Here is an 11,813-nt window from a genome sequence, read left to right on the forward strand (position 1 = left end):
CTGTAGTCACGACACGGAAACTAAGCGTCATTATACTACAGCATTACAGACACAAATGTGAGACTTTATCACACAGATCATGCTTTTTGGTTTGGATAATCTTCTTCATCTTAGCTTCGATAAGCTAGGCGTGGTAGTTAGGCCACAGCAAGTAATTTTTATGGATGACATCAACGCGCGCATTGATTTTCGGCTGATTTTGGAAAAACAAACAAGAAATTTTGTTGCCTTCTGACAGTGGTCACCATGCCGAAAATTAGCGAAGATGTCTGTTGCCATGTCGGAAGGTGGATGCTAGACAACTATGAAGGAAGGAGACAAGAAAAGGCTCTGATAGATTTAATGTTTTGTTTCTTACTTTGATGCAGTGATATGTGATGCTGGCTGTTTATATGTGATGCTCCCACTGAATCAAAACCATTTGTACAATGATTGAGTCAAAATTTTAAAATGTAGGAACCTTGTTTTTTTTCGGCCTGTCTTGTTTTTTTTTCGCCCGCTCGCATTAGATTTGGAGTCTGCAGAGGATGTCATCCATAAAATTTACTTGCTGTGGCCTTACGTTAATGGAACACATAGGGATATGTCACGTTAAATGCTGTCGCATTCTGTAGAGTACAGAAATGCCTTGGCAGTGTTGTTGCAATTTTCGGTCTAAAAGTTACATCATGCATCATATACTGCACTAGAAGTCGTGTTATTACAAATTTGAACACATATATTTATGAAAGGAAAACATATTGTTTATTATACGTTTCTTCTTCTTCTCCCGTCCCAAACACTGACCTCTGACCTGGCCAATGACCTGATTTGTTGACGTCTCTAACCATGGAAACTGGTGTTGGGTTACATAATGTTGCAATTTTATAGTAGGAGGGATTTATACTCCTGTCTGAACATATATATATAATTATGAATATGTTTGAGTAAGAATTAACAGAGCAGACCATATACAAAGGTAAACATTATGCATCTGCTTTGCATTTCCTTGCAAATGTTACCTTTCTAGTTGAACATTTGTCTCGTCTCTCACACAAATAAACAACCATGGCAAGTAGTTACAACAATGTTTGGTCGACTTTATTCTCAACGATACGAAAAATAGAAATGTAAGCATCTGAATTAATACTCTCTTCTTGTTTTGTTCCAGTTACATTTAAAGCTATTTACATTCACACACATCAAGGAAAAGAACATGGAACATGGTATTGAACTATTTACAGAAGTATGGACGGTTGGATAAGGGTTGGTTATGTCTAATTTTCTCAAGAAAATAATTTCTCAAGGAAGTACAAACATTAGCTTCCTTGTGTCTTATTCTGTGCTAAACTAGTGATATACCTGCACAAACAATTGCGTTCACTTTAAAACCAGTTACGTGTTACACTGAAAACGTATACATCTCTTGTCCCTATCAAGATAACAAGATATGAGTTAGGACTAAAGGTATGTAAACGGAATAAGGCCGGTGTTAAACCTACACATGGCACACACAAGATGAAATTTATGAAATGTTCAGAACACATAAAACGTTAAGGCCACACCAATTCAATTTCTTGGTTAACGGATTCGCCTGCTTCATTTTTTTCTGATTTGCAAATAAATATAAAAATTCAGACTCAACTGCAAAATGTTCATATTTTGCATTGAACAGTTGAAAACAGTCCTTTTCATCCTAGTTGTTACAGTTATTCCATCTTTCAATGCAATGGTATCATTAAAAGTTCAAAATTCATTGTTTAAATTTTGAACCAGGCTGGTGTGTTGACTTCATGGCTCCTATCGTACCATTTTGGGCCATAATAGGATGCCTAAGCCTGTTTTTTTTCGCCCGCCCGCTCCATTATTTTTCTAGAAAAATCCGTTAACCAAGAAATTAAATTGGTGTGGCCTAAGTATGGATCGTGTAAATCGGTCTACAACTGAAGATAACAATTTCTTTAGAGTCCTTGACATAGATTCAGCGTTCCTAATGGTAAAAGTTACAACATATCCGGCGATATCTTACTTTAAAACCAATCAAAACTGAAACGAAAGAATAGAAATCACTCTTGACAGGACAGCAAGCTCTTGGCGGAAAACTGAAAACAAAGAAAATTGCAAGAAAATGACGCAGTTGTTTGATATGTCTGTAACAGTGCAGTGGGTCATTCGGCGACACATACTGTCACCAGTCGTGTATTTATGTGATCAAAATAAATGTCCTTTATAACCTTAACATGTACCAAAAGTCATACAGGACGCAACAATTAGGATAATTCATATCTGTGATGTTACTAAACACTGTAAAACACTCTCAGTCTCAGACACATTTGTTGTTGTCGTAACCAAGCCCAAAAGATAGCTACAACAATCTCTAAGACAATTCTGAGTCGACGTCACACAATGATCTCCATGTGTTACTAGTATAGAGTCTTCTTCTTGAGTAGTCTCTGAGATAATACTGCACTGTCCATCCTGTCCATGCACAGGGCTCGAAAAACTGGGCGAGTGTACTCAAAATTAGAGCTGTGCACCCATTTTTTTTCTGTGCGTGCACTGATGCACTCAAATATTTTGTAGTTATTTTTGTACATATGAAATGTATGATAGTATACAGGATATTCTTGGAATCTCAGTGTCAGAAAAATGAAATCTTTGTTGTAGTACTTGTTTAAGGTTTTGAAGTTAGCTCCCATTTCAGATTCAAGCTCAGAAGAGGAGCAGTAAGAGCTGTAATTAGGTTTTGTTTTATATGGTGCACACAAAAAAAAATGTGTGCACCTAATCTTTTAGGCTGGGTGCACCAGTGCACTTATTCCTAAAATGAATTTCGAGCCCTGAATGCATGCATTACTCCCGCTCTATGATAGGGGGCAGTGCTGAGATGGGTTCGGCGTCCTTCTCGGGCTGTGCGAACGCGGGAAACCTGTTGGGGAGAGAGTTGACCCAGTCCGCACATTTCTTCATGACGGCTTGTCTTCTCTCCTCCTCTTCGGTATAACCCTGTAGCCACTCCATGCTTTCCTCTGTCAGTCCGGTTGGGTCTAGAACCCTGCTGGCGGTCGCTAGAGGCGTGAGTTTCTTCCGCCCGTCCGCGCGAGCTTCGTCCCGATACGAGTCCGTCTTCCAGAGTTCGTAGATCTCGTTGAGTCTGCAGCCGGCGTCTCGCTGAGTACCGCGCGTGGGTGGCGGGGACTGGTTCTGGATGTTCGCGGTTCTTTCCGTACCACCGTCCTGTTGTTTCACGTCAGGCGGGGAGGGAGGCTTCGGCCGCCGGGGATGATCGCGAGACTGCCCCCTGGTGACGAGACGCTCACGTGAAGGTTCCCGCCTGCTATTCCGGCTGGGCGGCGGGAGAACAGTTCTAGTATCGCCGGCCTGCTTTCTAACATGCGTCGGAGGGAAGGAGAGTCTAGTAGTAACCGCGGCGTCACCTGTAGTGTCCCGGGGCGGCGGGCCCCAGTACGCCGAGTTGGTCCGGCCCGTCAGCCCGACGTTAACAGGCCGGTTGCGGCGTGTTCCTCCTGATATATCCATGATGTGCACGTTTCTGGGAACCAGGACGGCGCCCTGAGATGCCATGTTTCCACCCTCTGAAGGTTCTAGAATGATCGCCGTGTTGCCAGCGGCTTAGCCTTTATAAACCCGTGCTGTGGAGTGTGGTTCTTGGCGTGCGTCACTCTGATCTCCCCCGAGGCTACGGTCCCGCCCACACACACTATCTCACAAGGATCAGGCCGGCTCTGCAGTATAACATTCTGAAAGGACAAGAAAGAAAGGAAAACCTTGTCAATATTGTTCAAAGGGGTTTCCTGGAAATTACACATGACCACCCTGATTTTATTCTATTATGTTCTACCTTGGTTCTACGTTAGGGTTACACTATTCTTTCACTTATTTTGGTAGTATGATTTTATATATCTGCACAACATTCTGAAAGGACAAGAAAGAAAGGAAAACCTTGTCAACATTGTTCAAAGGGGTTTCCTAGAAAGTACACATTTCAACCCTGATTTTACTCTATTAATATGTTCTTCCTTGGTTCTAAAATGCTAAGGTGGTCTCAGTTACGACGAAGGGCGGTTATTCTGGCTATACCGATACAGTAGATTACACTATTGTTTCACTTATTCTGATAGTATAATTTTATGTATCATGTATGTTATTTAAGTTTCTTTGGACTGGTATCAAGTAGTAATTTGAGTAACTTTATTTATCACTTTTGTTGTAATTTGGACTGGGTTGATTTTGATGTACATGACTTTTGTTTGGGGTTTTTCCCCCAGGAAACATTGAAAAGCGCCCCCAGGCGGTATGTGTATCCCCTGGGGAAATAAAACAAACAAACAAACAAACAAACAAATATTTAGTTCTGAAAGACAAGTATGGCTTATTCATGGCAAATACACAAAAAATACACAAAACTACATTAGAATATGACACATTCCGCCACAAACACTAAAAACGAGGATATCGGATGAAATTCAAGATTGTGGTTGACATATTTCAACAGCCAAACGTAAGGTCACAGCAAGTAATTCTTATGGATGACATCAGCGCACGCATTAATTTTCACCTGATTTGGGGGGAATAAACAAGAAATTTTGTTGCCCTCTGACAGTGGTGAACATGCCGAAAATGGGCAAAAATGTCTGTTGCCATGCAGGAACTTGGATGACAAATAAATATGAAGAGAGGAGACAAGAAAAGGCTCTGATTTATTGTTTTGACTTTTACTTTGATGCAGTGATTTATTTTATTCCTTTTATATGATAGAATTTTATTGCACGACAATTGCATAAGGTACAATGTATGGCAAACTAGATCTACATAAAGAAAATAACAAACAATAAAATAAATGTTGGATAAGACCTAATGTCGAATAAAACCTATCATATCTTAATTATTCAAACAGTAAGGGCTAGCACAAGTCTTTGATAGTGTAACAATCGAGTGGGCTAATCACAAGTTTCGGTATTTTTTCTAATAACAAAGCATTCCTTTATACATCTACCTATTTTTGCGTTGTGGAAACTGATACTTTGTATTGTAATATATTCGGGACCAAGCGTTGTGATCAAAAGCATGAGAAAAGTAAAGTATGGAAAAGGTCAATAAGGGAACCTTTAACCCCCATCAGACCCCAGCCTGACCCTGATTGGACACATTCTAAGATATTGTGGACAATAGACCAATCAGTGACGACCGTTCCTTAGGGAGAGGCTCTGACGTCACATCATGGTTTGGCAGGTACAGTGGGGATATCAAATATCGGACTACAATAGATTTGTTTACTTATACATGTATTACATCATTTTGATAACATATCTTGAGGGTTTTGCTGTGAAACACAATTGTGTGGTCATTTTTTCCTAAGGCTGGCGTTCATCATATACAGACATCATACAGAATTCTTTTTTTTTTTAATTTCTAGTTCAGAACTCCACTTGGGCATATATTTTCAATTTATTCCAACATCACAAGACGTGGTGACGGCACACTCATGTTTTTTTTTAACTTATTCATGCCACCACCAACACAGGATACAATACAGTACTCATTTTCACCTCAGCGAAGTGAGGAAAGTCGTGTTAAGTGCCTTCCCCAAGGGCACAAGGTCGGTAGCATGGCAGGGTTCGAACCCGGGACCTCTTGGTCTGAGTCAAACTCTCTACTGTTACACTACACAAATTATGCGTTTAAAAATGGTATTTTGTCACTTACATACATTTGAATTTTTGCCCCTAACAGTCTGGTAACATGCAACTGTTAACCGGTATATTTTGCTGTCTATATGCTAACATTGAGACCTTTGCCACCAGAGGGCTCAAACAATACTAATGAGTGCTTAAATAGGCGAGGTCTTGAGCCATTAAGTTGTAGTCTATTGACCACTAATGGCTCCCCAGGGGCTATTTTTGGACGCTGTGACCACATACCTCTTTGTATCGTGTCCAAACATCATACTCGACTTCCGTTTAAACACCACTGTAGCCCTTTCAACTGTGGCCCACTAATTGCCACACTCTTTAAAATGAGTGTATGATAAATTGCCGGAGTGTAAGAGAACTAACATGGCCTGAATGTGTCAGCTAGTGGCTGTGTGCATATGGTGGTGGACAGTTGGAATTGTACAACACTAACGTATCCGACTCTTTTCAACTACACGCAACCGTAACGAGGGTTCACGTCGCTCAAAAGACCAGGAAAGCTATCTGTCGTGTAGTCATACTTGTCACTTTAGTCTTAATTGGCAAACGTTGTTTGTGGTACCCTTAAGCGAACCATTTTGGGTATCTTTTCAACATAACACTTTCTAGTAAATAATCAAGGTTTGCCAATAATGACTTTACATTTAAATAGTGATATAGTTTCAAAGTTTGCATCTAGACATAAACAAATACAGCCAACAGAGAAGCCAGACACTCAAAAGAGACTTCTCCATAGGCTGTTTTTATGATCGGTGGACCGGAAAATAATAGTAACATCTCAAAATACATGCGAAACAAAAGTCGCCATACCAGAGAGTGTACTAGATTTCGGGGACGGGCACAAAAGATGAGGCCGAGGGACATCACACGTTTGGCTGATCGACTGGGAGTGACCTGTCTTTTCTGAAATTGCTTCGATATAGCAAATTGTGTTAGGTCGATGTGATAATGCCATGTTGATTTGATTATATGGATAACATCCGCGCGCTCATGAATTTTCGGCCGTTTCCAAAAAAGAAAAGTTTTCAACCATACTGTAAATCGTACAAAACAGTTGAATAAGAAAATATATAATGTAAATTGCTACAAAAATTCCACCGGACTATTTTGCAGTAAATAGTAGAAAGAGTACAGGCAAACTGGACCCTCTATGGCCGGCCAACTCCCCTGGCCAGCTACATTCTTTTCAGGCCGATTTCTACTATTCATTCAGCCTGCAAAAAGGGTCTGGTGGATGAGCTATAGCTCCAGATAGGTATTTATTTATAAAGAAACGCTAACTGTTCAAATAGTCGTGTACGAAAGGGATTTAGAAGGAATTTAGGAATTTTAGTACCTTCCAGCAAGGTTTTAGTGATACTGTTTTACTGAAAATGTGTAGTTAAAGTTCCGGCCTAAATGTCAATATATTTACTTAGAAGCTCACAAATTGTACCGCGCATGGGACTTGTGGATAGGTCTGGGTGGTGTAGATTTAAAGGCAGTTTTTAGGGCTTGGAAACCCGATTTCAAAGCCAATATTCAAGTTATTTTCTACATACTAAGTTGAAACCAAACTGTCACAGTGTATATTGACCTTCTTGGAGCAAATGTTCCCAAAATACTGACGGAAAATGGTTACTGGAAGGGCCCTGGGCTGCATGATGTTTTAGGGTACCACCTATAAAATAAATGACTCAACTTGGGACTTATTTCTGCAGTTTGAAAAGCCCAAAGTATGAATTGCTGACTCAAATGTGCCAATATGAAGCATTATGTGTCAGTATCACAAAGATTGCCTTATTCAGAATATTTCAAGTTTTGCTGCCCTGAAATCGCATTGGATCCTTTAAAGGGTAAAAGAGTGTGGCTCTCTAGAGCCATGATTTTGTAGTTTCCACATTTGTAGTTGCTCGAGAATAAACCAGAAAATCAGTTAATATTTACACTTCCTTTTGTTTTAGGGAAAGGAAAGGAAGGAAAGGTCTCCCATGCCCTTATGCAGAGCGTAGGGTGGTGCCCATATCCATTTCTGTAGCCCTTGGGCGACACACAGTTGTGCAATGCACTACAGCAGGGGGCTGGTCCGCTGGTAGTGCTGTGTGTTTGACCTTCCCACACCCTTTCTCATAGATGCTGAGTGCTAAGCAGAGAAAGAAGTGTGTACCATTTTTAAAGTCTTTGGTATGACCCGGCCGGGGTTTGAACTCACGACCTCCCGGTTACAAAGCGCACTCTACCAATTGAGCTATTGCACCGGTATTTTGTTATAGGGGCTGTGATATATTTTGCGCGTGTAAACACACGTGATTTTGATTATGTTGACTTCATTACAATTGTCAGAAATTGACGTGGGAAGGTGGCCAAAAATCATTTAGTTCTGATAGAGTATTTCAAATTTAAAGTATGTCGGCTTTAGACTAATCGATTATTACAATAAAAATCTGTGATTACCGTAAACAGACCAGCTTTTAACTTGTACAGCTTGTTTTTATTATTAACATAAGTTGCTTATGTGACGCCTTCTATTAAAAACATAAAACGAGGGTAAAACACAAAATACAAAATGACAAAATACGAGTATAGTCACAAAGTGGGTAAAAGAAAAATGAGTATAAAAAAGTTGGTGATCTATCAATTACGAGAATCTACCTGTACAGTAAATTAAGTTTTGAACTCCATCAAAGACGTTACAGTTTTGTGAATGTGAAAGTGACGTGGAACCTTGAAGCAGTAAGGAACATAAAGAACTGTCATTGAGATGCTGTAGCTCTACTATGTTGGAAAGAGATGATAACAGAGTACTTCTTTAACTAGTGTAAGGCTATACCGGCTTCTTGAACCTCTAGTCTACTATAAAAGCGAACCATCGACCAGTCTTCTACATTCAAGCGACAGAAATGTTACCAAAATCGTGTAAAACATCGACAAAGACTCGGATCCTTACATGTACATCTTCTTAAAACATTGAAAAGACATCTAGCCCTTTGTTGCAAGTGTTATGTGTTCTCTGCAATCTCCAATTCCTGTCATGACATTTACCATTTCCTTATACTATAGCGAGGAGCTTACCCGCCACAACATTATAGGATTACAGAGGTCCATTACCCTAAAAGACAAGATTAGGCCATGTTGATTTGATTATATGGATGACATCCTCTTGGAACCCCAAAACTGATGCGACCGTGAGAATAAAAAAAGTTTGGCCAAAAAAAAGAGTTGCTTTCATTATGAAATGTACGTGGTTTTGAATGTTGAACAAATGACGACGTGTATGGTAAGGCGAATAATCTAGTCTTCAAATTCATTTCTTTATATTTTCGTCTTTTGTGTTTGATTTTGGCATTCTATCTACGACATTGGTATCGTTTTCCAATATATTTTTTTTGCAACTTACGGTTTATATTTGCTCATTTTTTACAGTTGTGTGCTATTTATAGTATGGCTGAAACTTTTTTTTGAACGGCTGAAACTTCATGCGCGCGAGGATGTCATCCATATAATCAAATCAACATGGCCTTATCCACCAGGTATCCCTTTTAGACGAGCAAGGGAAATACTAACGGCGTATTTCGACGGGTTGCTCGTGTGTATAATCTTAAAGCCCCTAGCCTTCCCGTTGCCAGGTTGTATCTAATGGTATCAAATCCGCCACACGAACCTTAGCTCAACATAATCGCCTTTCCCCCAGCATTGTAAATGTTAACTCCACATCCCAGTGACTCAGATATGTATTCAACTATCTGAAATCTGGTGCAAATTTGTAAGGTCGCGGTAATACAAAGACACTGTGATATCGTGGTAAACACTTATTGAATGTCTTCAAATACAAGACGTGATAATTCATCGCGTTCGTTTCTGAAAAGGGTGTACATAGGGCAGGACCTGGTGGGTATTTGCTGGCCACACAGACCATTCACACGTTACTGCGTCACACATCACTCTGTGTTTGGAAAGTGTCAGGAATCTGCTTTTGATCGTGACGAATCAATAAAAACCTGCCGGTCCCTGACAACTTGAACTGTCAAGTAGTATTTAACGATATACAGAACTACGAAGCCAGACCATTCAGGATATATGAAGCCATTATTTAGTAAACAAAATGAGAAGGGCAAGAATAAAATATCCCGACCATAGCATTTGCTTAAACGTTTTAAAATTGGTAAAATTCTTTCATATATTCCTGGTATAAATCAATATCAAGCATTCCCTTGGTTGCCGTTGTTTAAATTCCGTTGAAGCTAAGACGTGGATTCCATTTGCATAGAATTCTTTTATTTGCCATTGTCGCCTGGTTAAGAATATTGAGTTCTGATAAGGGTCTACAAAAAGTATTTACTTTGTGAATGTCGTTCCTTTGCCAGAGAATACCATTAATGCCTGCGTAGTTCTGAACTGTTCTGTCAAAAAAAACGTTACCCGTTGTCTATACCACTGTGTGCTAAAATGTTTCTGTCAAGAAAAAATTTCTGTTCTGTCAAAAAAAAACGTTACCCCTTGTCTGTACCACTGTGTGCTAAAATGTGGAGTCTTTTTGCATTTACGTGACTATGGAATATTGAGTTCTGATAAGGTTCTACAAAAAGTATTTACTTTGTGAAAGTCGTTTCTTTGCCAGAGAATACCATTAATGCCTGCGTAGTTTTGAACTGTTCTGTCAAAAAAAACGTTACACTTTGTCTGTACCACTGTGTGCTAAAATGTTTCTGTCAAGAAAAAAAATTGTCAAGAAACGTTACCCCTTGTCAATACTACTATGTGCTAAAATGTTTCTGTCAAGAAACGTTACCCCTTGTCTATACCACTGTGTGCTAAAATGTTTCTATCAAGAAAAAATTTCTGTCAAGAAAAATTTCTGTCAAGAAACGTTACCTTTTGTCTATACTACTGTGTGCTAAAATGAACTGTCAAGAAAAAATTTCTGTCAAAAAACGTTACCCCTTGTCTATACCACTGTGTGCTAAAATGTTTCTGTCGAGAAAAAATTCTGTCAAAAAACGTTACCCCTTGTCTATACCACTGTGTGCTAAAATGTTTCTGTCAAGAAAAAAAATCTGTCAAAAAACGTTACCCCTTGTCTATACCACTGTGTGCTAAAATGTTTCTGTCAAGAAAAAAATCTGTCAAAAAACGTTACCCCTTGTCTATACCACTGTGTGCTAAAATGTTTCTGTCAAGAAATAATTTCTGTCAAGAAACGTTACCACTTGTCTATACTACTGTGTGCTAAAATGAACTGTCAAGAAAAAAATTCTGTCAAGAAACGTTACCTTTTGTCTATACCACTGTGTGCTAAAATGTTTCTGTCAAGAAAAATTTCTGTCAAAAAACGTTACCCCTTGTCTATACCACTGTGTGCTAAAATGTTTCTGTCAAGAAATAATTTCTGTCAAGAAACGTTACCACTTGTCTATACTACTGTGTGCTAAAATGTTTCAGTCAAGAAATAATTTCTGTCAAGAAACGTTACCCCTTGTCTATACTACTGTGTGCTAAAATGTTTCTGTCAAGAAAAAAATTTCTGTCAAGAAACGTTACCCCTTGTCTATACCACTGTGTGTTAGAATGTGGAGTCTTTTTACATTTACGTGACTACGGCACGATTTTAGTATTTGTTGTACGCTACCTGTTCCCTCGTGTGGTTTGTTACGGTAAACACGGTCATTAAATCTGACATGTTTCAAACGCTGTACCTTCAACACGGAAACCAGGTCTCTAACACAAACAGGTGTTAACTACAGGTAAGGTAAGAACTGTGTTTTGGACCACCTCTGTAAATGATACTCCCACGAATTGTCTACTGTACCATTTGCCCTTTTTATAGAATCCTCTCATAGTACAATTCGGTAAAGAGACAACTGATATGCGATATCCACGGCTTCTCGCTCAGGCGAAACGTGCATATCTTATGCACCATAGAACCTGGGATTAAAAAGCACGCAAATAAAGAAGAAAATTACGTTTCTTACCTTACAGTCTCCTAATTCAATCAATCGTTGTCAGTGAGTGTCCAATCCTCTCTCTTCGTGGTGATTTCACTGTTGAACTACAACAATTCTTCTACCAGCGTGTTTTTCTGGCCTACCTCTTTCCCTGACCGGCTTTTTAAGCCCACAGCGACAATGTTAGCACTGCCGTCAC

At 39.4% G+C, this 11,813-nt stretch overlaps 1 protein-coding gene across 1 annotated transcript; it reads right to left on the reverse strand.

Annotated features, from left to right (window-relative positions):
• Positions 1 to 2,772: 2,772 nt before the first annotated feature.
• Positions 2,773 to 3,726, reverse strand: LOC109487815. The gene has a single exon (XM_019791899.1). It carries the CDS (start codon positions 3,562 to 3,564, stop codon positions 2,833 to 2,835), a length of 732 nt encoding a protein of 243 aa, XP_019647458.1. The 5' UTR covers positions 3,565 to 3,726; the 3' UTR covers positions 2,773 to 2,832.
• Positions 3,727 to 11,813: the final 8,087 nt, after the last annotated feature.

Source organism: Branchiostoma belcheri, unplaced genomic scaffold (assembly GCF_001625305.1).
Source record: "Branchiostoma belcheri isolate BF01 breed outbred unplaced genomic scaffold, Haploidv18h27 scaffold9, whole genome shotgun sequence".
Lineage (NCBI taxonomy): Eukaryota > Metazoa > Chordata > Leptocardii > Amphioxiformes > Branchiostomatidae > Branchiostoma > Branchiostoma belcheri.

Coding starts and splice junctions, on each gene's coding strand:
- LOC109487815 (XM_019791899.1), bottom strand. CDS start 3,564: ATGGCATCTCAGGGCGCCGTCCTGGTTCCCAGAAACGTGCACATCATG.